Raw genomic sequence first — 27735 nt, forward strand, 5'->3', positions numbered from 1 at the left:
TTTAATGGAAAGTGTATTTATATTGATGTAATGCTGTGTTTTATTTGCTGTTTATGCATTATTTCTGATTTGTGTTTTATATGTAAATCTGAATTTTGAGTATATATATTTATTGATTGAAATATGTTCTGCTTTGTATTTTGTATGTAAATCTGAATTTTGAGTAAATCTGAATAAGTCCACTTATATTTTGTATACATACAGATATAAATGACGATTGATGTGGATGATGTTGGATCCAATTATGATGATTCAACTCATTCCACTCAGCATACTACTTCCCCTTGTCCACAAACTACAATGCAACCACCTCCTCTTCCTCCTCGTCCACCCAACAATACTTTAGAAGAAGGAAGTGAGGCATCAACACGAAGAGGAAGAAAAACAACTTCAACGGTGTGGGATCACTTTGAGAAGTTGACGGTTAATGGTGAACCGAAAGCAAAATGTCGTCATTGTGATCAACTTATGTCCGCTATTACCAAAAATGGGACCTCACACCTAAGGGACCATATTAATCTAAGGTGCTCTAGAAAGAACCAAAGAGTTGATATCCGACAAAAGTTATTGAGTGTTAATCGCAAACCCGACGGATCGGTAAGGGTTGAAAATGATAACTTTAGCCAAGAAGTGTCAAGGAGGGAGTTGGCAAACATGGTTATAATGCATGAATATCCATTATCCATAGTTGATCACCTAGGCTTTAGGAGGTTTGTGAGTAGTTTGAATAGCCGATTCAAGATAATATCACGTAATACCTTGCGGGCTGACATTATGAAGATGTTTACAAGTGAAAAATTAAGTTTAAAGAAAATATTAGAGGGTAATGGGTAAGAATTGCCATCACTACCGACATGTGGACAGCTTCAAATCAAAGGAAAGGTTACATGGCGGTAACATCTCATTACATCGATGAGTTTTGGGTACTTCGCAATAAAACTTTGAGGTAACCAATATACTTCTACTATTGTAATTATGGTTGTTTTTAGTGTGTTTTGATGGCTGATTTTTGAGGTATTGTGGGTTGTTGCATTGCTGATATTTTTTTACTGATTTGGGTGTTTATGTGGGCTGTTTTTAGTGTGTTTTATGATGATTTTGGAGGTATTGTGGGTTGCTGCATTGCTGATTTTTTTTTACTGATTTGGGTGTTTATGTGGGCTGTTTTTAGTGTGTTTTATGCTGATTTTGGAGGTATTGTGGGTTGCTGCATTGCTGATTTTTTTTTACTGATTTGGGTGTTTATGTGGGCTGTTTTTAGTATGTTTTATGCTGATTTTTGAGGTTTTGTGGGCTGCTGCCGTGCAGATTTTTTTTTACTGATTTCGGTGTATTATGTGGGCTGTTTTTTATACAGTCCATAGGTTTGCTTATGTGCCTTGTCCACATACAAAAGATACACTTGCTCAAGTTTGTTGGACACTTTGAACATGTATAACATTGCTGAAAAGATCTCTTCTGTGGTGGTTGATAATTGTTCAACAAATGATGCCATGATTGATATTTTAATCCCAAGATTTAATGATCAATCTCTTATATTAAGGGGTAAGTTTTTGCATATGAGGTGTAGTGCACATATTTTAAATTTGATTGTGCAAGATGGTTTGGATGTTATTGGTAGTGGGATTGAGAAAATTCGTGATTGTGTGGCATTTTGGGCAGCAACTCAAAAAAGGGTTGAGATGTTTGAGGACAAGGTGAAATCGGTGAAAGGTGAGGAGGCTAGGAAATTAGTTTTGGATTGTAAAACTAGGTGGAACTCAACGTATTTAATGCTTACTAGTGCTTTTCCTTATAAAGATGTGTTTACAAGTATTAAACGTCAAAACCCTCGTTTGAAATTTGTTCTTCCAACTGAAACAGATTGGGAATTTTCAGAAATAATTTGTGAAAAGCTGAAATTTTTTCATAAAATGACTGAAATTTTTTCCGGTAGAAAGTACCCCACTTCTAATTTATTCTTTCGTCTAGTTTGTGAGATTAAGATTGCTTTGAGATCTTGGTTGTCAAGTGATAGGCAAATCATTCGAGATATGTCCAAAAAAATGATTGAGAAATTTGACAAATATTGGTCTAACATAAATGGAATATTAGCAATTGCTGCAATTTTAGATCCTAGGAACAAATTAGAATGTGTGGAGTTTTACTTCAATGACATATATGATGATAATGCTTTTAATGAAATTGAAAGGGTAAAAACCTTGTTGTATGACCTCTTGTATGAGTATCAAGAGAATGATATTCATAGCTCAACACCTTCAATGCAATGCAATGTGAATGGAAAACGATCTATGTCTTCTAGTAATTCTAATGATGATGATGTGGGAGATAAGTGGAGTAAGGCTAAGAAAACAAAAACAAGAAAGGTGAATGTGAGGTCGGAGTTGGACCATTACTTGGAGGAGGATGCCTATCCGGAGAGTGAGGGGTTTGATATTTTGAAATTTTGGCATATTGAACTCAAGTACCCGACATTGCAAAAGATAGCAAAGGATATTCTAGCTATTCCCGCCTCTACCGTTGCATCGGAAAGTGCATTTAGCATGGGTGGCCGAGTAGTTAGTCCCCATCGCTCAAGGCTTCATGCTAACACCGTAGAAGCTCTAATGTGCTTGCAAAATTGGATTCAAGGAGACTATTCGGGTAAATTTAATTATTTTTTGTGGCATTTCATTAAATTTTTAATACTACTCATTGTAATTTTCCTTACATAATTTTTTTTTTAAAATTCTATGAAGCTCTTTCTATGGAGAATGCTCTAGCTTGTGCCACTATCTTTGAAGATGATGAAGAATCAAATGTTGGAAGTGCAAGTGGCAATAGTAGTGAAGTTGTTGACTTAGATTCGGTAATAACAAATATTTGGATTAATTTTATTTAAATTAGTAAATTTTACGCATAAAATCTTAACTTTTTTTTTTTATTATATGTAGGATGATGAAGATTTCATGGACTTTTAAAGGAAGAACATAACAAATGAACTTCATGTTTTTTATAATGTTGTGTAATTTGAAACTATTTGCAATGTTGTATGCATATTTGCAAGTTTGTATTGATTAGTTGTCGGAAACTTTGTTTTATTTAACTTGTGACAATCCGGGAAACTTTGTTCTTATTTTACTTGGGACAAAAAAGGCGACACTTGATGTTTTTTTTACAAGGGTAATACATAATATCGATAATTCGATGTATTAACATCAATAATATGCAATAACAAAATTCATGAATTTATATATTAGAAATTATAATTATCATCCGTTTATCATCCGATCCACCCGTTTCACCCGCGGATGACGGATGGATCGGATGCGGGTGACGGGTTTTGCGGGTGACGGGTGGATCGGGTGGAGCGGATGGTGGATGGTGGTGAAGCTCCATCCGATCCGAATCCGATCCGTTGCCATTCCTACCCAAAAGCTTCTCCCTTACCAAACCGATCCACCGGCCACCACCACCTCCTTTCGTTCTAGAAGAGCATGTGCCAATCACGTTATACCAGATTATCAGATTTTTCAATGGAATAAACATAAAATAACATTTAACAAACGTTGAAATTGACGTCTATGACCATCGACTGTGTTCACTCAAAACACTCAGCAGAAAAACAAAAAAAAAAAAGGAGAGAGAAAATTGGAAGCTGAATCATCTGATTTACAGCAGCAACATTAGAGATATGATTAATTTCTATTGTTAATATTAAGACTCATGAAAATGAAAGGATGTGCAGAATCTGGAGGTTGCCCAAGTGACTATGTTGCAGTTTCTGTATCTGCCCTTTCTCTTTTTCTGTATGTTCTAACTTTTCCCTTTTTATCAATTTCTTCTTTTTTGTATTAGTTGTAATTAATTCATCAATATTAATATTAACCCTTTTAATAGCATAATTTTTTCTTCAATGGGTCAACTTTTGTTTCAATTATTCTTGCTTGTTTGTGTTAATTTAACTTAATTATGTCTGTTATGAACCTGGCTGTAAAATGTGTTTCATTAAACTGTTTTTGGTTTTTTTTCTGAGTATTTTTTTTTTTTTGTTAATTTTATCTTAAAAGTTGATGGATTACTTATGAATTGGTTTGGTTATTCCTGGTTAATTTCTAGTCTCTAGGGTAATGTCACTATAGAAAATCCAAAATTTTCATTCAGTTAATAAATTTTTTTGATTTATCTGAAATTTTTGTTCAATCTACTGTTGCTGGGTGTATTTGTTGTCTTTGCTATGTAGTGACAGTAATGTAGATAGGATTCGATCTGAGGTCTTGGGTACTGAACCATCCCCCAAGACTTTAATAAGTTGCCAATGCTTTGAAGTTAGGCTTGCTATTATGTCTTGATGGCTTGGTAGTATGCTTGCTTATGCTGTAAATATTTGGCTTCCCTGTACAGGCTTCTTGCCCGTTCGGCATTCCCGTTCCTGTATCACAAGCTGTCAATTCCGAAAGGCAGTGCATTTTGGGTCCCGGTCATACAGATTCTTGCTAGCTTGGACCTTTTGGCATCGGTTGTGGTGAGGATGCATGTACATTGTGGTGAATTTTGCTAGATGTTTGATTCGCTACGTTTATTCTAACTTGCAAGTTGTTTTGCACGATTCATCATAGATGTCAGTCAATTTGATCAGCATTGAAAGAAGGCAATGGTGGCAGTCTTGCTATATATGGGCAGGTAGTATCTACTATCATTATGTTGAAATATTTTTGTTTTCTCAGCTTCGTGCAATTCTAACTTTCTTTGAGCTACTTGCCTACAGTTTGGCTTGAAGGACCATTCGGATTTGGTTTATTGCTTAGCTGTCGCATTGTACAAGTCTACCATCTCTATTTCATTTTTGTCAAGTAAGTCAAACTTAAAAACATGAAATATTAAGTTACAATGATAAAATCGTAGGAGTATGAGATAGCCATGTAAATCCTCCTGTTTACTTTGTACTCTTGTAGTGATGAAGTAATAAGATAGGTTCTGATGGAAGCTTATTTTGGGTGTCTTTTCTAGCCAATCTTGGGATATAGCTTAACTTTCAGAATTCTCATGTCTCAGGAAGCGGTTACCACCTATAAGGTCACATATTATTCTCCCATTGGTTCTTCTCCCTTGGATTGCTGGAGCTGCTAGTAAGTGAACTGATCTGATTGACCAAGTTTATTGCTTTTATTTCTCTGTTTTAATAGATCAAACATCTGCCACTGTGGTCAGTGTCAAGTATCAATTCCTTCTTCGTACTACGTATATTCTAGGGATGACAATATGTCATATGGGTAATTGCACAAAAAAGGAAGATTTTATTTGCATATCAAGGACTTTTGTGCGGTAAAATGTATCTCAAAATTCTAACAATCTCAAGAGGAAGACAAATGAACATACGATACATGGAGTATGGTTTAGCTTTAGTGTGTGCTGTTGGCTGTAGGCTTGTAGTACCTCTTCCTTAATGTTTAAAGGGTTTTTAAGGTTGTTGCATCCTTCAGTAAGATGCTGATTGTGTCAAAGTCATTTAATCTGAAACTGAATTTTATGTCACTATTCTGCTTAATTGTTTCTTACTTTAGTTTTTCTTTGCATATTGGATTTACATGATATTCTGCCATTTATAATTGATTTTTTTCAACACTACGTATATTCTGGTGCAGTTATACAACTGAAGCAACCATTGAACTACAGGTGTCAAATGTCTGCTCGGTGGGTCACTCCATCGATGGTCCTACACTCTATATATGTTGTTATATTTGTTGGGTTGACAAGGTCCATTCAGCATGTGAATTTCAGATTTGATGAACTCAAAGACCTTTGGCGAGGTGTAGTTGTTTCTACCTTTTCTCTTGGTATGCTTGCCTCTTCTTATCTAGCTTTTTCATTGGCTTACGATGTGCAGTGAGTGATATAGTTAACTAGATGATACATGTGCAGTGAGTACAGTTAAATGGATGATATGGCCAACTGTATATTCATGCTTGTAATCACACAATTGATTTCTTTATTGTCTTATTATGTTGGTTGAATTTCAGTTTTCTGGGTTGTCGCGTATATTCTGAATGAAATTCATGAAGATGTTGAATGGCTTCGAGTTGGCTCTAGGTTTCTGCTTGCATTAATGGTATGCAACTTATTCCCCCTTGCTGGGCTGTGGCTGTGACCATATAAGTCTGCATCTCACTTTAACTGAAGCTCATCTTATAGTTTAGTCGACTAATGTTTTCAGGCAAATCTTGTGGTCCACAGACAAGTATATTCATACTGGCATTCTTCTCTTATTCAAGCTCACAACCACTTCTCTCACAAATCAGCTTGAGGAAAAGGGAGGGCCCCAGATACGAAAGCATGGGTCAGGCTTTAGGCATCCCTGGCTGTGAAATTCAGCTACAGAGACAATCAATGGCCATTGACTGCAATGAGCCTCTTGATAAGCTTCTTTTGGATAAAAGATTCCGACAATCCTTTATGGCTTTTGCTGACAGGTTCTTTTCTGAAGCTTTGATTTAAGATCTCTTTTCTCTAAATTCTCCATAAATTTTCAAATGTCGACATGAATAGATTACCTAGTAAATATTGGAGTGCTATACACATTGGCTATCCAAATAAAGTTATACAGTTTCAAGATGAATTATCGATCAATAAACAATGTCATTTTACCATCTTGAATGCCTGTTTAGAGGACAATGAGTGTTAATATTTTTGAGCTGCAGTTGTTTGGCTGGGGAGAGTGTCCACTTTTATGAGGAAGTGCTGGAGCTTGGAGAATTACCTGCAGATGACTCCGTAAGAAGAATCTATATGGCAAGGCACATTATTCAGAAATACATTGTTGCAGGTGAGTCAAGACTCAAGAAGATTATTCAGACTTCATCTTTTGATCTGCTAGTAAAGAATTCAGTTAAATTGATAACAACCTTCGTTTTGTTAATCTAGTTAGTAGCCAAAACTGTTGCTTATCTTTCTCAAGCTATTCTTGTACACTTCATACGAATGCAAATATTAGTGTCTAGGCTAATTAAGAAATTTGCTATCTCAATTTTTTTAATTAATACTGCTTGTAGTGAATATGCTAGGTCCTGTTTTTATTTTTATTTATTTTTATTTTTTTCCTGAAAATGAGTTAAGCTCACATAATTTCAGATCAATTAAATACAAGGCCTATAAAGTTCAAAACCGTTTAGAAATAGTAAATTCAGTATAAGGCTTCAGTTCAGGATTATATATTATGTTGAAAATACGCACACAGGGCTATGAAATTCAAATAAATCCTATTGAATACAGGGCTATGAAATGAAATGTAATTTAGATGAGTTTAGTTCAGGGATAAGCTCTATAATTTAGATATCGAAGAGTTTTCAAGTGAAGAAAACAAGGCCTAGACCCATTGATGTACATTTTTTCAATAGGACTTGTGCTGCAGTAAGCTTCATTGTTTGCACAAGCTTTGAATCATCTCCTGTTTATGTTTGGTTGACAGCCGTAAGCTGGTAGATGAGGAAATTTTATTTGACCCTGCACTTGAGTTAAAATTAGATAAATATGGACTTGATACCTATTTATCAATTCTTGCTTGCTCCTGGAAACTTCATAATATGGGTAACTATTCAATGCCAGGGTCTCCTATGGAGGTGAACATATCCCACCGGACTCGACAACAAATTTTGAATTCTGCTGATCTTGCTCACCCCGATTTATTCAATACTGCACTCAATGAGCTATTGCAATTGATAAAAACGGTAAGATATTTCTTGCTTAGTTTACCAGCATTAAAATCCCACTGATATGGAAATACCTCTTCGTTCTGAACATGAGGGACTAAGTGACTAACCACCTTTTGATTTCCTTTTCGAAAGAACTTGGCAAGGGAATACTGGTCATCCGTGTATTACATGAAACTTCAAGAAGCTGGAGCAAAAGCAAATGGACATGATTTGGAGTTGGCTATGAGCTGGAATGTCCCTCCAAGACTCAGCTATGTTCATGCTGCTGATGATCCATTTCACCAAGACAATCTTATGCCATCACAACGATTGTGATCAAGGTTGGATACTTTCCATATCTTGAGCCTCACAAATCACAATGATATTGCCACATCTCCACCAACATGATGATCCGGAAAATCGAAAACTAGAAGAATGGTTGGGAGTATATATGGATGCTGGATAAAGCAGGCTTGCTGTAATCGCGGGTATTTTAAAAGTAAATGATGTGCTATAAAACTCCCCTGAGTTATTGGAAAGGAGTTTCTGCATTTTTCTTATGCAAGACCATGAGGTTAACTTTCTAATTAACGTACATAATTCTCTCGAATGTAAGTTAATTTTGTCAATTTTTCTCATTGTATATTTGTGTTCTGTATTGCAGGCATGCAACATTTTGTTTATAGAATTGCTTGATTGATGTTATTGCTATACAATTCCAAATTTATAAAGTTTAGTATTCCCTCTTACATTTATCTCTCCCTTTTATCATATTGGTATTGTACTCGATCTATAAGCAAAGTTTTACTCCTTTTGCAAACCATTTAAGTACATCATTTCATTTTGCATAGTTCAATACTTAATTTATTTGATTATTAATATCATGCGAGTGGGTGAATAGTTAAATTAAAAATGCTACTCCCTCCGTTTCATAATGTTAGTCTCATATGGAATCAATCACATAAAATAAGAAAAGAAATATATTTGGAATTTAACATTAAAGTACAACATAATTCATAATTAGTTTACCTTATTTAACTTTTTAAATTTTTTATTAGGAAAGCACAAGTTATAATTGCATAATTTAAGGTAAAGATTTCCTTACTTAGAGTAATGTCATCAATCCACAACTTATTAATTTCAAAAAAAATCAAGTTATTAATGAAATATATTCAATATGGGTATATCTTTTTGAAACGCCCAAAATAGTATATGAGACTAACATTATGAAACGGAGGGAGTAATAAAAAGGTAAGTGGAGGAGTATTATATTCACAAATAAAGGGTGTGTGAATATGTACAAGGACCATTTATGATTCAGGAGATTAAGTTTCTTTGTCTTCAATTTAGGACCTATTCTGATTTATTGAACTGAATTGTTTATGAGAGAAGAAAATTAGGAACTGAATAGGTCTTTAGTGCACCAATTTGAGACAACCTAATGAGTATTCTCTGTTTTTTTATAGTTCTTCCGTTTTTTTATTAGATGCATCACTTTCTATATATGGAAGTTTCAATATAAATGCATCACTTTTTCTTTTAATCAATAAATTCGCTCTATTTCTCTCTACTCCAAACATTGCCTAGGAGTTTGCAATTTCGAAAATGAGCATCTAATAAAAATCGGAGGAAATAGTTGTAAGTAACACCATGTCTGTTACGACTACCCAAAGAAAATCATCATAGTTAATGGAAGGAGTACATGAGAATGGAAGAGTATCATCATACATGATCAAGTCTACTCATAATTATATGGAGCAATTAATAAGAGGATGTTTACTTATTGAAGGGGACATAATTAAATGTATTGTATAGGTACCCATTGCTACTTTAATATAAGTAGATAACCCCCATGAATTTTTTTAAAGAATTTGTTCTCTTTAACCAACAATAAACCATGCTTCAAGCTTGCAATGACTTCCTTCTAACCCAACCTCTATGTATTTCCCTTCTTTCATTCTTGGGCATCCTCTCCATCTTCAAACACACATTATGTCTCCTAAAATGGACATACATCTCCTTCCTTAGACCCCCAAAAGACCTTAAAAAAACCTATGGTTCATGGGCACTAATCACCGGCTCTTCCGATGGCATTGGAAGAGCCTTTGCCTTTGTGCTCGCGGCTCATGGCCTCACCTCATCCTTGTTAGTCGTAGTGCAACCAAACTTGAACATGTCGCTTGTGATATCAAACATAAGTTCCCTAACATAAACATCAAAGTGGTGGCAATAGATTTTTCAAGGGACATATCATATGTTATTAAAGAGATTAAGAGTGTTGTTAAAGGGTCAGATGTTGGAGTTTTGGTTAATAATGTGGGAATAACATATCCAAAAGCTATGTATTTTCATGAAATAGATGAAGATACATGGATGAAGATCTTGCGAGTAAATGTTGGATCTATAAATGGAGTTACTAAAGCAATTTTGCCTAATATGTTACAAAAAAGGAAAGGTGCAATTATAAATATTGGTTCCGGTGCTTCTATTGTTGTGCCTTCTCATCCTCTTTATGCCATTTACGCTGCTACTAAAGGGTAAGTACAATTATTAAATTTTATGTAATTGCTTTACTTTTACGTTTTACTCTGTTTCGTACAAGTATATACTTCCTCTATTTTTTTATTTGGCCTAATTTATTTATCATGTTTGTTAATGCAGAATTTTAACCATTAATAAATTTAATTATCTATAAATAAAAAATACAAGTTATATTTTAGGAAATTTTAAATTTAACACCACCGAAAAACCAAAATTTGACTTTTAAAACTACAAAAAAAAAACTTTTATTTTAACACCAGAAAAAGTTTACAAAATTTGTTTTTATTATCACTTAACTGATTCATGGATGAATCTGTTAGGTAGGGTCAAAGTGCCACGTGTCGTCATGCTATTGGTTAAAAAACAAAAAAGTAAAAAAAAATAATTAAAATCCCAAAAATTAACCCAAGCCACCCCTTCACGACCACCGGCACCTTTCCCCACCCTACCCGCGCAGCCACAACCACTACTCTACCACCGGCGCACGCTTTTCCTAGCCCGCGACCACCAGAACTCACCCCTCCTCCTTTTCCGCAACCGTAAACCGGTTCACAATGTATTTCACCAACGAAAACAACTGCCATTTTCCAAAAACGACCACAAACATAGCCACTAAGGATCGCTATTAATCGATTTAGGGGCTGAGTGGTCGATTTTGACCCTCAACTGACCGATTTCGGCCATTAGTGGCTGATTTCGTCGCCGTTTTTGGGACAGGGGAGCCATTTTGGGTGGGGAATCCACCAACAAGTGGTTTATCAACGCCGACAGAAAGGATGCGTTCGGTCGTCCGGTGGTCGGAGCTGGAAAAGGAGTGCGCCGTTGGGGGCGGGGGTGGCGACTGCTCGTATTGGGTGGGGAAAATTAAAGTTGAGGAGCACCTTCCCAAGCGTTAGGGTTAGAACAATAAAATTGGAAATTTTAAAGTAAAATAAATACGTATTATTAACTATACTAATTGACATTGACATTGACATTGACATTGACACGTAATTATGACATGCATTTCATTTATACGGAGCATTATTTTAGGCAATATATTTACGTAGTATTAGTTATCTAACGCCTCATCTCAGGGGTGTTCGTCAGCAAGATCGTTAATTTATACCCACGATATTAGAACTGATCCAACTAGGTAGTCTATCCACATAAAAATAATTGTTGTTAATAATTATGATTAGAATTATCATTTGTTTAACCTCTAAAGGGGTTGACATTGACAAGTTAGCTGAAATTTAAATTGAAATTGACAAGGTCACATTGCTATCGGAATACTCTGTATAAATTTTATTAAAAGGTTTGAAAAAAAAAAAAGGATTTTTTCATATAGATTATTATTTATGGGGTGACGTGGGACCAAATTATACGTGTGTAGTTATATTGATCAACTCTCTAGAAGTCTTCATGTGGAGTACAAGAGTCAAGGGGTCGATGTGCAATGCCAGGTACATAAACAAAGCCTCTTATTGTAAACTTTGAAGTACAATTGTACAAATGTAGTACATTTATAGAATTATTACCTTAATTTGCATAAAAAAATAGAAGTATTACCTTAATTAATTACTCCGTAGTACGAGTATTAACTAATTTGTGTTCAAAGGTACCATTGTATGTTGCAACCAAATTGACCTTTAATGTGGCATCCGTCGAGAGACCAACCTTGTTCATCCCCACGGCTAAGGATTATGCCGCGGCTGCAGTCCGGCGTATTGGGTATGAAGCAAGGTGTACACCATTTTGGGCACATTCACTTCAATGGTACTTGGCTAGTTACCTTCCCAATAGTTGGCTTGATGCATGGCGCCTCTCTATAGGCATTCGGAGGAGATCAGCCTAATTCTATAACAATTCTCGTAATCAAATTCTGTAAAATCATCAAATAAAAAGATAAATTTTAAATATAAATAAATAAATTGTTAACGAACATAATGTTGATTTGTATCCCCGTATTAGTGTTTTTGTACACAATTGATAATAAAGTCACTTTTTACAATATGGTACTTGTACGTACGTATCATATCATACATGACAATACAAGTTATCACAAATAGATTTAGGGGCTGATTACTGAGGATCTAGCTAGTAACTCGTGTTCGACTTATAGCATTCAAAATACACAGGACAACAGACGAGCATAAGAGCCAAAACCCCAGCGATTCCTATTATCAAAATCCACATGCTAGGTTTCCAATTTATAAGTTCAGTTGCATCTGTTCGATTTTCTCGACATGATTCCAGATCACCAATTGTCCTGTCTTTGATATTACGTAGTTGTTCATCGTTGTTTGTCACTTTTAATGTTGCTATAGAGATATCACGCACTAGATCAGCGCGAGACTCTTTTCGAAAAGCCTGCACCAAATTGCATGAACAAGTATAAAATCCATCATTCACATGAATAACTCAAGAGTTAGAAGAAATAGTCACGTTTAAATTCACCTTACTCAAGTATATTACTCCCTCCATTTTTAAATACTTGCTCCATTTCTCCATACGCGGAGTTTTAAGAGAAATTGGAGAAATCGAAGAAAGTAATAAAATATGGAGGTAGTGGGGTTGGTGGAATAATAAAAAATTGTAAAAATCCAAAAGTAGTGGAGAGAATTGAAGGAGAGAAAATATAGAATTAATATTGTTAGGTCCACTTGAGAGAAATTAATTAAATATAGTAAAAGGTTGTCAAATAAGGAAATGGAACAAGTATTTAAAAACAGTCAGAAAGAAAAGTAGAACAAGTATTTAAAAACGAAGGGAGTACAAAGTGCAAGAGTATTACTTATTTCAAATCAGGGAAATACTATTACTTTCAGATTAGATCACATAAGTCAAAATAAGCTAAGGTGAACATTGTTTAAGTTTGAGTGAAAATATCTTATGAAAATGAGCCAAATAAACACGTACTATTCCGTAAATAGATCACATAGCCAAATTTTGACTCGAAATGATGATTTGACTTGAAATAACTTTACCACTCGAATAACTAATGATAGAGATTAGCTAATAGACTTACGAAGCCAAAACCATCGGCATGCAAAGTGGCTGAAGGCACAAGGGTGTAAGCATTGCAACGTTCGGCAACGAAAAGCTTAAGATACGGTGTTTCATCAACTGCTGCATCAACACCTCCTCCTTTACTTCCTTTGGAAAGCAGATTTACAAGTTCTTTTTCATTGGAGTAGGACTTCAACTGTGATTCCGAAAAGCCTCTTTGAGTGAGTATATTACGAACGAAATATCCCTTTTGATATCCAACATTTCTTCCATTTCTTATGAAAATCATTCATGTTGCGGTTCACTAGGGGAACTTGCCTTGGTGCGACTTGCAAATAGACAATGATTGCACCAAAACAAGTTGTTATGATTACCAACATGAGGAAGCATAGCACAATCACTAGCCTCGTACGTCTTGAAGTTGTTTCCCCTACACAAAAAGATTAGGTATGTTATTATTTAAGGATCATGAACGTGAGTGCAAAATTGATTTTTGTATAGGTCATCGATCGAACAATAGCACATAACACAAGCCTATAAAATTGATCGAACGTTCTTTATAAAACAGTTAGTGTGGACATATATTGATTGATTTCGGCCTCCCAAGTTTTGAATTTCACCTCTTAATTTTTACGTGATACATTATTTATTTTTTCTATTTACCACCTAGAACTTGGTCGTAATCTTAAGTCTAATAAACTTCTACATACGTAGTCACATTTTTTTTTTCTTTTTAATAATATACTTCATATAGCTTATATGGCATGTGTGATTAGTAGCCATGGAACATATAATGATATATTATTCGTTCCTTTTTGTTGGTTACGCTACTGTCATAACAAAATGTAGTATATTTCCAGTAGTTGAAAGCATAAAAAAGGACGGATCGGAGTCCTCTCTAAAACTAGAGTCATGAGTTTATATTCATTACCAGAATCCGTGCCTTGACAACGCGCATAAAACCAGAACGTTAAGATAGACGCAGAAAAGCCGCAAACAGCCACAGTTGCCGCTGCTATACCAGAAGGAAGACGCGTAAGAAATGAGGGCTTTCTATTTCCTGCCACGAGAAGTAAGGGTATTAGCATCGACACTCCGGTTTCTGAGAATGACATGCTAAAATCAACCCATTCAGTCCTGTAATACTTTATAGAAATGTCACCTACCGCTGCATCATACTCCTGCTTTCCGAATTGTATAAATTAAACCAATATCATTAGCAATTGGAATTTCATCACTCAAGGAGAGATTGTTATTTAACTATGGGTAATTTAGAGCAACTCCAATAATTGTAATTAGTGTCTTTGAGCATGTGTAAAGTGGTTGATTATTGCACATACAAGTCCTCCTAAGTAAAAGGGTATTATTGGACCAACTCAACCAAAATCTTAAGCTGATAATTGAGGTCTGAGAATATGTTTTTATACTCTATCAAAGGGTCTCAAACTTCGATAATATATAAGCTGTACAAAGGTTTTTTTTTTTTCCAAGTATATGTACAATGATCTTAGTCATTTAATGGTGTAATTTTAAAAAATGGAGGATGTATAGTTTATTAGTGATTTAATGTATGTATTTCTTATTTTTTGGCTTTTAATTTGACACTATATCTTTTCACTCCATTTTGACCATCATCATTTAATTTGCTATAGACTTGGTTATCGGCAACGACTATAGGGTTTGAGTCAAGGTTAAAGGACTAAACTAGGTGGGACCCCTATTAAGTATGGTCAATATATTCTGAATTTTTGCCAATTTGACAGATAAAGTTAACAAAAAAAAAAAAAAAAAAAGGTTGGACCAAAATTAATTAAATTAATTTTCAGAGATCGAGTCGATTAATGTGGTCTGGTCTTGTCATGTCCATTTATTCGATTGGGGCCAGTTTTTGTACAACTCTAAAAAAAACTACATGGATATTTTTGTATTAAGATAATTTAGTATTGGCTTTTTCCTCTCTTATTTTCCTTTATCGTTTGTTGGTCATCCATCTTCGATCTGTTATGGTCTTGAGACCTACATTGGCCCAATCCACTTTTAACCTAATAAAATGTGACCCTCTTTTGACTTGACTCATTAATTCATTATCAATCTACACTGACTCAAATCCATGATCACCAGATTTATTTGCTATGATGAAATACATAATTATGTTGGATCTAATTATTGGATTAATCTCAATATATGTATATATTTTAAACAAGTAAAAGTTAGTAATAAAATATAACAATTACACAAGTAAAGATGTTAAATGTCAATCATATTTATAAATATTACCATATACAATATATATTTTAATTATTGTTACATTTGTGTTGCAAACTTTGACTTTTTAAGTAAGACAATAAGGTCAATGATAAAGGTGGGGGAGAAGACTTAACCCTGAAGAAATAGCTCGGAGCATATCATCATAGGTGCCTTTCACGGAACCACTAGGCATAGCAAACGGGATGAAATCGAACGAAACGTTGTAAGGCATGGCGGAATTTATGACAGTCTTGAAAATGTCGATTGTATAACCTTTAAAGATGTACTCTCCGGTGGTTGGATCACGCTTGACATCTGCTAACTCAGTGAAGCCATCCTTAACCGGCACCGCGATCCTTAACCTAGTGCTGTTTGTTGTCTGGTTGTTATTCCCTTGTTGAGCCATTATGGCATTGTTATCCATGCATATAACCATAAGAAAGATTAAGGCTAATATGTTACATGATAATATAAGCTTTGAAAAATATGACGATGAGTTACTTGTTTTCATCATCATATTTTTCTTAGATTTTTTTTGTTGAAGATGAAAACCTTAAATTAGCTAATATTTTTTTTTTTGGGGCTTTTAAGGTTGATTAAAGTTTGACTATTGCTACACTTGATTTATTAAATTTTATGATCATTAGATATTAGGAAGTTTTCTATTTTTTTTTTTTGTTAATTTGTTATAATTATATTATATTGATCAATGTGTTTTCAGTGTGGCCGACTGACATAAACCAAAACATTGATCGTGTAAACCTTGACCAACTAAGTAACCCCTGACCAAGTAACCCCGATTATACGGTGTAGCCAGTCATATATAAAATTTTGTGATATTGATCATTTACAACAAAGAGAGGATGGAATAATTTTTAAATTCTGTAAGGCTAGTCAAAGTTAAAGAAAATGAATTGTGTTATATCGTTACACCTTTGCAAAGTCTAAACAAGACTAGTTGATCTTGAATAGACGAATAGTTCACCTCATTTAGCTGGTCATTGATCGATTCTTGATGGTAGGACTACGTAGCAAGCATGTGAATGATCTCAATATTTCTGCCTTATCTTCGAAAGTCAATTCAATATACAAGTCGTCACAAGTTAGTACTCTGTATAATATATCAAGAATTTAAAATCGTGCTGATCATTCTAAATTGACAGATCCGGTTTATTGATATTTATTAGTACTCCGTCTTTTTAATTAGTGCAAATGATTTTGAATCATCTCTCTCTCTCTCTCTCTCTTTTTTTTTTTTTTTTTTTTTTTTTTGAGGAAATTTGATCATCTCTTTTAGCTGATTAGTGTATAATAGTATATTACTACGTGAAATTGTGTATGTCTAAATAATTATGTTTCATTAGATTTGGAACTGTATTATCATGAACATTATTAACGTGTTATTTTCCCCCACAAAATTTGCAAATTCAGTAACTTTATTATTGCATTATTGCTACCTATTAAACAAATTAGAGTTGTAAATTGTTAAAGGTTTTTACTTTTTTATTGTTTTTTTGAGGATATCATTATCTAAACAAGATGAACTTATAAAAAAGTATAATAAATATTACTTGTAATATTGTGCTGTATTTCAAATGATTAATCCTTTTTTTTTTTGAGGAAAACTAATCCGGCCTCTAAATAGTATACAACTAGATTAACCCCGTGTGATACACGGTTTTACAATAAGAATTGAATCATAGACTTTTAACACGTACTGAAAGAAAATAACTTTCTCATTTTTCCTAACTAATTTCTAATTAAATATGAATATACAATTCCCAAAAGTGCATAATTTTCATATTTATTTAAGAAGTTTTAATTAAATTATATTATTAACTATTGTTAACAACTCGTAAAAAAATAAATAGCATAATATGGGTAGAAAACCCAAACTTTAAAATTTAAAAATTAAAAATTCAAATGGAATATATTTTCAAAGCTATGTTAATTTTTTTTTTTTTTGAATAGCTCAAAGCTATGTTAAATAGGGTAGCTTAAAAAGGAAAAAAAAAAATTATGACATCATCCTTGCATTTTGGAGGGAAAAAATTAAATAAAAAAGTGACACGTAAGTAATGATGACATCAACGGTTGTTATTTTAGTATATATATATATATATATATATATATATATAGAAGAGTGGAAATAGTTTGTGATTGTGCTTAACTTTTTTTAATTTTTTTTTTAATTTTTAAATTTTTTTTTATTTTTTTTTTGTTAGATAAGTAAAAGATCTTGTTGAATCGGAACCTCTCATTAGTTAACTTGGCTTGAATTTGCTTACTAGGCCTCAAATCTTATGAGGGGGTACCATGTATAGCGTACTTGAGTACTTATACTTATTTATAAATACTCGTACATATTAGGACAGAGTACATATTATTGAATAAGACGAACCTTTATTAACGTATTGTAAGACTATTAAAGTTACCCTAATTAATAACAGTATTTAAATAAATTTATCTTTGTAAACCATAAAATTAGAAAGGTTTTTTTTCAACAATAATGAATAAAAATTACCTTTAAAATTTGTCAAGATTACCTTCAGATTGACCATTTTTCAAACAAATAAATGAAAATCCACCTTATACCAGACTTTTTACTGGAAAAAAGATCCAATACTTAATCCGAGATCTAATCATACAATCGTACTTGACTATTTATATAATTATTTCCTGCGCCTATCCACTAAACATTGTTAGACTTTGACCTTTCCTTTGAGAAATGGTAGCATCTATACGTAACCATAACCACACAGATTGATCTTTTTGGTAGAAATCTCCAACAGGTCCAAACCGCCGCAAATTTTTAGCTAGTCCCGTGCTATAAAATGAACATTTACTAGAAATAAAATGAATATTTATTAAAAAAAAATGAACATTTAGTATTTCAACATTGTAATATATAAAAATGAAACATTTTTAATATAAGATCAAATATAATAAAGAGATTATGAAACTTAAAAAATAAAAAAAAAATTACATCTAATGTTATATATATAACTGAACATTTCAATTGTAAATAAAAATGAACATATTATTTTGTTGCTTATTCATCAACATATTGTTAAGAGTCAAGTGAAATACCTTGATTTGTTCAATTCTCTTAAATGAATATCTTACAATTTGCTGAACTATATGATTTAATATCAATCAAATAAATCAACCATATGTTTTTTTAATAATGAACAAAACTAATGTCTAACATTAATAATGGTAATGTTAATTGAACATCCTATACTATACAAAAGAACAATTTATACAACTGAACAAACACAAAAATTTGTATTAATTAAAAAAAAATAAACATTTATTTTATAAGAATGAACAACATACGACATGAAAATGAACATTTATTTTATAAAAATGAACATCATAATACATGAAAATGAACATTTAATTATTGAGAAATACAAAATTATTATAAAATATGACCAGTTAGAAAATATTTATTTTTGATATGATAAATGTTAATTTCTGAACGAGGGATCATCAACTAACTTTGGCTGGTCTCGAGACCAGCTAACAACAACCGTCCAAATCGCATCTAATAAGAATTGGGCAATATCATTTTCATACTCAGTAATCAGCATGCCTCTGTATAGACCTTTTTGCTTACAACTACCATTAACCACCTTTCTTAATAAAATTGATAACTTTTTCAACTCCCGACTACCACCAACTCTACTAATTTCTTTCTTTCTTTTTTACAAGTTTGACATTTTTATTTTCATAATGAACCTCCATTTTTTTTTTTCAATTGGAGGGCACCCAATATGGGTTATAGAGTATATTTTTTAAGGTTTCCTCCTGTAAAAATTTAAAGTTATATACAGCTACGAAGTATATATATATATATTTTTTATTATTATGTATCATGATATAGGCAACTCTACATCTGTAATTAATTCGTCAAATTTTGTTCTATTTATAATTTACAATAGATCGAAAGACCTGTCCACGGAAATTAAACTAACCATAGTTGATAAAAACCTAGTTAGAAATCTTAGAACTATGCAAAATTGCAAATAATATCAATCAAAAATAACAAACTGGGTGTATATTATAGTTTAAAACTATATAATTTATAATGTATTGTTTTTAATAAGCCCCATATTCTGTTAATTTGTGAATAATTATTTAACACACATTTAAATTGAACTACTTCATTTTTGGGTTTAGGCATGGAGATTAGACATGTTCTTTGATTTAAAATAAGTTCTTTGTCTTTTTTGTAGGTTCATTTTTTTTTATTTTAATCCATATGCTCATTAAGTAGCTAGGGTTAGTGCTCATTTGTTTTAGGCCTAATGTTCTTTGAAATTATTCTTTATGTTCATTAGGTGCACAATGAGCACTGTGCACCCAGATGCATAAATCAATACTCATAATCGCATAATAAAAAGGTAGAAAATGAAGAACAAAAACCGATTTTAACCCTTGTTATTTAATTAAATCTCTTACTTTTAAGTTAACCATCAATCTACTAATTTTTATTACTCCCTCCGTATTTTAAATAGTGGGACACTGTGACCGGCACATAGTTTTAGGCAATTTTATTGACTTAAATAAAATAATAGGTAAATGGGGTAGTTGGAGTATTAAAAAATTGTACTTCACCCGCCTCATATTTTTTGCAACTTTTGCCAAAAATGGATACTACAAATTATTTGCAACTAATGTTTTCTTTCTTTTTAGCTTGTCAATTCTCTTTATCTCTTTTTTCGTCACATGCATTCCTATTTTTTTCTTACAAACAAATTTTGCCTAAAAGTCTGCGCGTCCTTTAAAGTTGCAAAAAAATGTGAAACAGAGGCAGTAAAAGAAAAATAGTGGGGTTAATAGTTTATTGAAAAATAATAAATGTGAAAAAAAAAAAGAAATAACAAAAATAAATAATAGTAGGTTTGAGTTGGACCGGAGAAAAATATTATATTAAAATATAAGTCTAACATTTATTAACACACAGCGTCAAAGTCACGTGGGTAACACTTATTAAAATATGGAGAGGGTAACATATTCAACTCAACCACCTAATTTTCTTGACAAGTCAAAGTATTGCATTAATATGAAAAATAAAATAACATAAAGGGATAAGGGACCAGGGGTAAGGTACTTGCAATTTATATTGCGATAGCGAGTAGTATAAATATTTATCGTACTTTTAGTCTTGTGTATTACGAGTATCCACAAACATTATTGTATCTTTCTTTTGAATAAAATGGCAGCATCTGAATTAACCACAGATTACGAAGATAAACTTGTATTTGTCTCATTCTTAATAGGATTCCTAGTTTTCTTCACCCAAATCTTCAAATTCTTCAAATGGGTTTGGTCCATGTTCTTTAGACCCCCCAAAAAATTAACCAACTATGGTTCATGGGCTTTAATCACTGGCTCAACTGATGGTATTGGTAAATCTCTCTCCTTTGACCTAGCTTCTAAAGATCTTGACTTGATCTTAATTGGTAGAAACCTTCAAAAACTCCAAACTACATCTAATGAGATTTGGGCAAAGTTTAAAACCAAGATTAAGATTATAGTCATTGACTTTGAGAAGATTAGTGGGGAGGAGATTAAGAAGAAGATTAAGGAAGAAATTGAAGGATTAGAAGTTGGGATTTTGGTTAATAATGTTGGATCATCTACTAATGGTGCAAGATTTTATCATGAGATTGGTTTGGAAGGAATGGGTAGTTTGGTAAATGTGAATATTGGGAGTGTAAATTGGGTTACTAGTGCTGTTCTTCCTGGTATGCTACAAAGAAGAAAAGGTGCTATTGTTAATATTGGAAGTGGCTCTTCTCTTGTTGTTCCTTCTTACCCTCTTTTTTCCATCTATGCTTCTACAAAAGCGTAAGTTTTACTCGTTCTGTTTTATATTAGTTACTCCATTTGCTTAATTTTTTTCCCGACTATGGATTAATACACTACGTATTTGCTTCCTGATAAGGTTAATTTTTTTTTTTCTTTCTTCTGGGGGTGTTGAAAATGATTAGATAAAAGTTAATGTTCTGTTTTACGCACTTATATTTCTTTTTTAGTTTAAATTTATTTTTTGATTAATAGATTTTGATGATTTGGGCCAGATTTAATAGGCATGTTGGTAGTGAAATAAGTTAATATGGAATTAGTAATGTGACAATTGAATTTAGACGTATGTACTTCCATTTGTTTTTGAAGTTGTGACACTTGATCAGTTTAACACTTTTACTTAATTAATTGAAGCTTTTTGGATGGCAAAGTTCAAGTCTTGGATAATTAATTTTTATTAGCATTCAATTTGTGTATAAATCCTAACAAAAACTTTGTTCAATAAATTTGTGACCCTAGGAAAAAAAAAAAAAAAATGTAGTTGTTTAGGTACATTTGAACCTTAATTATGCGGAATTTATCTATTTTGTCGAACTATGGAAGTAGCAAAAATTTAGTTGCAACTCAGTTATTTCAAACACCAACCTTTGGTGATTGTAAATTGCACAGAAGTTGGGGAGGAATATTGTGCTACTGAAAAAATGGGGAAATTCTAAAATGGTTGTTTGTTGATCTATGCATAAAAATAAGGAATACTTCCGTCTAAATTTAGTTTTCACATATCGGTTAAAATCATGTTGTCAATGTGATAATTCATTCTGACATCATCAAATGCTCTAAATTACACAGATATGTTGCTATGTTCTCAAGAAGCTTGAGTTTGGAATACAAGCAGTTAGGAATTGATGTTCAGTGCCAGGTAACGCCGTAACCTGAATTTGTTGTACAATGTGGATGAGTTCTGTTTTATTGCAATTTTTGAAGGGCTTTTTTGGGTTTCAGATACCATTGCTTGTAGCAACAAAGATGGCATCCATAAAGAGGTCGTCCTTTTTTGTCCCTTCACCGGAGCAGTACAGCAAAGCGAGTGTAAGATGGATAGGGTATGACTCCCTTTGTGTTCCTTACTGGACTCATGCTTTGCAGTGGTATTTGTTCAACGCGATGCCTGACTCCTTGGTGAATTGGTTGCTTCTTCGATATTTTCTTAACTTGCGTAAGAAAATTCTTCAAAAGGAGAACAAGCTAGGTAGCTAGCCTAGTTTCCATGCACCATAATCAGCCTTTGCCTGTGGAATTAAGGTTGAGATAGTACAAAGCTCATTAATGTCACGATTATCCTTGGCAGTGCATTATGTTTGTGTTATGTTGGGCCGTTGATTGTTGAGTATAATTTATTACGAGTAGTCTGTATATGGAGATTATTAAGCGTTTAGTATAAGATTATCGGTATTTGTAAGCTATTTCCTGAGAACATCTCCAAAATAGCATGATTCTAGATTTCTAGTCCAAGGAACAGATGTAAAATGAATGATGACAATGATCCCCATATGTAACACTTTTGACATCAAAAGTTAATCATGTTGTGCTCTACCTTTGTAATTATGCTCATTTAACATTTTGGATGTTAGAATAAATGAATAATGTTGCATCAACAGAAAAAATGTTTGATAAGTGGGCCGAGTGGCTATTAGTCATGGTGTATCTCATAGATCATCATAATTTTACTTGGACCAGGTTTCCAATTGAGCCTTTATAGGTTCATTTCCTTGTAGGGTGCCAAGTAGCCCAAGTTGCTACTTCAACACCAACTTGCAGACTTGTTGGTTCTCTATTTTTAGGAGTTGGGTTAGACTTAGACCCCTGCTAAAATAAACTTGACCTGACTCAACGTGTGAATGTAGGTGATTTGTAATTAACTAATTTTCAATAGTCTCAAAAAATAAAAAATAATACAATCCAAATTGATTTCAATATCGATTCGAACCCCTAGTGATTCAACCCAAATTGAAGTTGAACAATCTATTTTGCTACCTATACTTGTAATAAATCAGTTAGCTTGAAAAAATGATATTGTTTTTTTTTTTTTAGAAGGTGGTTTTTGTTCGGGTTGGCAAGATCGAACACAATTACAACACGAAACAAGTATGGGTAAACCAATCCACGCACCACCCCAAGATAGGAACCAATAACTAATTTAGAATTATGAATTTGAAATTTCAATTCATAGTGATTTGGCCTATCATGTTATACAATACATACAACCAAATCATGGTTAGGGAGTTTGAATAAATAAATATGCTCGAATTAGAATTAGTCAGCATAGTCGGCAAGAGAATAAGGATTGAACAAGATTAATAGAGACCTCTTTACTTGTGTATATAAACTGTTGTTTTGAAATCATGTCATGTATTTTTGATAATTTGATTTGAAATCAATATTAAAAAGAGCTACTTATAATTTAAATCGATAATCTAATACGGAGTATGTGTCATTGGCTCATTGCAAATTGCCATGCCTACCTCAAGGACCTCAACCCATCACTTCATATTTACATTTGTGAACATTCATATCTCATTAATTTAGCTCATCAACTTCCAACTACCACATTGAAACAAAGTACAGCACAACTCTACTCTACCAATTTGATTAATTGCTGCTCATCCCCCATATTTTACTACTCGTACCAGCTAACAAACTCCACCCACTTTCTCTCTCCTCCTTATATAAATCTCTCAATCAACCCCTTTCTTCTTCAGATCCTTATTTCAGATCCCACAATTTATTAACAGAGCTCCATCAATGGCGGTCTGTTTAATACACCAACTCAAATCCCAACCTTCATGGGTCATCTTCCTCTTTGCCATTGGATCCTTCACTCTTCTAAGAACCCTTTTAGGAGTTCTAAAATGGGTTTATATCAATTTTCTTAGACCCCCAAAAAATTTGAAGAAATATGGTTCTTGGGCAGTTGTTACTGGACCCACTGATGGAATTGGCAAGGGTTTCGCCTTCCAATTAGCTCGAAAAGGGGTTAATCTCATCTTGGTTGGTCGAAATCCTGATAAACTCAAAGATGTTAGTGATTCAATCAAAAGTAAAAGTTCAAATACCCAGATTAAAACTGTGGTGGTTGATTTTTCTGGGGATTTAGATGAAGGTGTTAAGAGGGTTAAAGAAGCAATTGAGGGTTTAGATGTTGGGATTTTGATTAATAATGTTGGGGTTTCTTACCCTTATGCTAGGTATTTTCATGAAGTTGATGAACAATTATTGAATAATTTGATTAAGGTTAATGTTGAAGGAACTAGTAAGATTACACATGCTGTGTTGCCTACTATGGTTAAGAAGAGGAAAGGTGCTATTGTTAATATAGGTTCTGGTGCTGCTATTGTTATTCCATCTGATCCTCTTTATTCTGTCTATGCTGCCACTAAAGCGTAAGTTGTGCTCTTGTTTGGTGCTAATAATACTCGGTTTGATCGTCTGATACAAGAATTTGCGATTCGATTTGATGCTGATGTATATGTTCTTTTTTGTGATTTGTTTTCAGGTATATTGATCAGTTTTCTAGGTGCTTGTATGTTGAGTACAAGAATATGGGGATTGATGTGCAGTGTCAGGTACTGTTTCATTCATATTTGATCAAATTTTATGTTGTTTAAAGCTAGTTATTATTGATAATTCTATGCATTCTTAATCATCATTTTTGAAGTCAAAGTCTAATGTAGCTATGATTTATATACTATTGCATTCTATGCAATTTATCAGAAATTAGAAACATGAGATTGGTGTTTTTTTGTTGTCCATAAGAAACATGAGATTGGTGCTTCATTTTACTGATCATATGATTTTAGTTAAGTATTTACCAATGCCGTCAACGTGTGCACGTTGTTGTGATCACTATGGATCAATGATTGTTATTTTTTGGTGTATATTGTACAACATGTTAGGTAGTGACTTATGCTTAGTCAGTTGAATGGATTATGGACAGTAAAGCCAAATTTCTAACCACCCTGGAACTAATTTTGGTATTATAATGTGATATGTTTGCACAAGTAATACATGTGAGACATTAACTTGCATTGTTGCTTTGCCCTTCCATATATCATGGAGAACATTTCAAAACGTGTTGCCTTTTCCTTAGCTGGATTAGTGCAACCTTCAGAATATTATTGACCTAATTTTCTTTTCTTGTAAGATTTTCCCTTGTTTTGCTAATTGGCTCACCTTTATACTTCTTATTTTATCCTGGACTTTCTATTGAGAAGAGATCATATTGGAAGACACTTATTTGCTCTCTCCCACTCCTTGTCTTGGTTGAAAATGTGAAAAAGTGTAATACATGTAATTTCCTATTAGAAAATACAGAACTTATTTATTTTTCAGGAGTTTTGGATGTCGAATGTCAAGTCTTGGAAATTGGAATAAAGCTTTTGAAACTGTCATCTTTTTATGTTAGTGCCTCACTGTAGCTTCTAGAACTTACTTCCTGAAAATCTGTGGGGGGGTACCTTAATAAATAAACTGAATCAAAAAATTCTGGTAATTCCTGCAACTCAAGTGCTCCCTGGTCCAGGTCCTCCAGTTCCGCACCACACATCTTACACCATTTAATTTCACTATTTTGAAGCCTTTTTTGATGCTCAACCTACCCCATAAACACCGCCGCAAGATGAAACTTGTGTTGCATAGCAACAATAAATTCTTCTGTAACTTCAGTACATCATCTTTCCTTCACTCTATAAGCTGTTCTTATTTTTCAGTCTTTTATCTTTGAATATACGACCCATCTTTGTTTTCATCCTTATAATTTTTCTAGATTTCCTAGCATATCAAGTTTATCATCTTGTTCTGTGTTTGTTGTTTTTAGTTTCTCCTTGTTAGAGGGTGTGATTAAGCTATGGTGTCTTTCCTCTGTTGTTGTGATCTTTGATGATGATCACACCTTATAAAGATGTAAAAAAATTACACTTCTAGTAAAAGTTTTTCCATTGCTAGCAAAGAGTAGCATAGGTTTTTTCTTTTAAATTGGTGTGGTACAAATAAATTCTAGCAGAAATGACATGCAATTTGGATACTTCTGCTAAAAGCACATTGACTTGTAATTTTGTAAATGCTTAAAGTAACATACTAATTTACCTTATTTACACTCAGTGGACCTTGGCTTCATAAAAGGTATCTTCTCCTGTACTATAGAAATTGGTCCATCACCAATGTTCACTAAGCTTTTGAAACGAACTCCTGACACAATTACCAACCTGCATGGGAATTTTCTGCTGAGGGCTTGAAATTTGTTTATAGAACACTTATCTGTCATATATAATAGGCTTTAACTTTCGAGTACCAACGTGAATTTTCACCGTGACTTGTATCACAGTGAAATTGGTACAGTATGCAGGCCATTGAGGCTGATGCTTCTATCTAAATTGCTTCATGTTTACATGTTATGGAGATAAAATTTTGATTCAATTGGACTAAGTTGCCTCAGTGGCTTATGTTGTTCTGTTCTTGGATGTTTACATTGTGTGTGTGATACAAGCCTCATGGGTGCATTATCAAGGTTTTTTTTTTCCTCGTTTACTTAACATATTGCAAATGGCTCATGGATGCAGGTTCCACTCTATGTAGCAACAAAGATGGCTTCTATCAAGAGATCTTCCTTCTTTGTCCCATCAACAGATGGTTATGCAAAGGCTGGTATCCGCCACATAGGCTATGAGCCTCGGTGCACCCCTTACTGGCCACACTCTTTTCTCTGGGGCATAGCATCCTGTGTGCCCGAGAACTTCATCGATGCTTGGCGTCTAAGGTTCTGTCTTGGAATCCGCAAGAGAGGCCAACTCAAGGATTCAAGGAAGAAAGAGTAAAAAAGGAACATGTTATCTCTATCCGGACCAAAAGAGGTTGTCTAGGTTCTTTAGGATGTGCCTTAAATTATCCCCATGCGAATTTTTCTGCTTGATCTTTTGTTTATTCCTCGATCATTAGGGGGCTATATTGCATTTCTGTACCAATTTGTTGTCTTTTCAATGGAAAGTCTAAATTATTTATGGAGTAATTTCGTTAACAAGTGATAATTGCTAATTGTAAATTACATGACCTCGTGGACACAAGGTCACACAACCCTTGTATCCAAATCTAAATCGATAATTGTCCTAATTCATTAAGGCATAGATATTGTCCGTTCTGGACCTAGCCAACACGGATTTTTCTTAGGCACTTTCTCAAAATATTTCATACTAATTGGAGTGTACTCTCACTTATAAAGAAGTCATATCTTATTCTTTCCAAGTGGGACTTTGGTTGCCTATCCCTACATCTTTATCGTGCTTAAAGATTTTTGATGTCTCGTTCAATTGCAGGTTTGACACCATGATGAAGAGTCAAAGGAAACCCTTTACGCCTTTATTTTTTCTAATAGTACTCATAATCCATAACCCTTTATGCCTTTATTTTTTTCTAATATTAC

General features: G+C 33.4%; 4 protein-coding genes and 1 pseudogene across 6 annotated transcripts; 4 read left to right on the forward strand and 1 right to left on the reverse strand.

Moving 5' to 3' along the window:
• The first annotated feature begins 3496 nt into the window (after positions 1-3496).
• LOC145581673 (regulator of G-protein signaling 1-like) lies at positions 3497-8405 on the forward strand. Of its 2 annotated transcripts, none has more exons than XM_081638696.1 (11): positions 3497-3788; positions 4384-4504; positions 4599-4662; positions 4748-4832; positions 5035-5108; positions 5625-5816; positions 6000-6088; positions 6214-6449; positions 6678-6802; positions 7582-7703; positions 7821-8405. In XM_081638696.1, the coding sequence occupies exons 1-11, from the start codon at positions 3706-3708 to the stop codon at positions 8001-8003; spliced, it is 1374 nt and encodes a 457-aa protein (XP_081494822.1). In that variant the 5' UTR covers positions 3497-3705; the 3' UTR covers positions 8004-8405. The 2 variants fall into 2 exon arrangements, with proteins under 2 accessions (XP_081494822.1, XP_081494823.1); XM_081638697.1 differs by having other exon boundaries at positions 5625-5789.
• Positions 8406-9564: 1159 nt separating this feature from the next.
• LOC145582755 (very-long-chain 3-oxoacyl-CoA reductase-like protein At1g24470) lies at positions 9565-12148 on the forward strand (annotated as a pseudogene). The gene is made up of 3 exons (XR_014099931.1): positions 9565-10204; positions 11584-11653; positions 11809-12148. The product of XR_014099931.1 is annotated as a very-long-chain 3-oxoacyl-CoA reductase-like protein At1g24470 (transcript).
• Positions 12149-13188: 1040 nt separating this feature from the next.
• LOC145580647 (glutamate receptor 2.2-like) lies at positions 13189-15870 on the reverse strand. The gene is made up of 4 exons (XM_081637776.1): positions 15625-15870; positions 14163-14380; positions 13518-13629; positions 13189-13395 (listed from the first exon to the last, which is right to left on the reverse strand). The coding sequence occupies exons 1-4, from the start codon at positions 15868-15870 to the stop codon at positions 13189-13191; spliced, it is 783 nt and encodes a 260-aa protein (XP_081493902.1).
• A 4752-nt stretch (positions 15871-20622) lies between these two features.
• LOC145581674 (very-long-chain 3-oxoacyl-CoA reductase 1-like) lies at positions 20623-22858 on the forward strand. Its single transcript, XM_081638698.1, has 3 exons — positions 20623-21305; positions 22113-22182; positions 22266-22858. Exons 1-3 carry the CDS (start codon positions 20671-20673, stop codon positions 22518-22520), a joined length of 960 nt encoding a protein of 319 aa, XP_081494824.1. The 5' UTR covers positions 20623-20670; the 3' UTR covers positions 22521-22858.
• Positions 22859-23860: 1002 nt separating this feature from the next.
• LOC145582757 (very-long-chain 3-oxoacyl-CoA reductase 1-like) lies at positions 23861-27324 on the forward strand. The gene is made up of 3 exons (XM_081639770.1): positions 23861-24703; positions 24817-24886; positions 26879-27324. The coding sequence occupies exons 1-3, from the start codon at positions 24066-24068 to the stop codon at positions 27131-27133; spliced, it is 963 nt and encodes a 320-aa protein (XP_081495896.1). The 5' UTR covers positions 23861-24065; the 3' UTR covers positions 27134-27324.
• Positions 27325-27735: the final 411 nt, after the last annotated feature.

This window comes from Chenopodium album, chromosome 15 (assembly GCF_948465745.1).
Source record: "Chenopodium album chromosome 15, dcCheAlbu1.1, whole genome shotgun sequence".
Lineage (NCBI taxonomy): Eukaryota > Viridiplantae > Streptophyta > Magnoliopsida > Caryophyllales > Amaranthaceae > Chenopodium > Chenopodium album.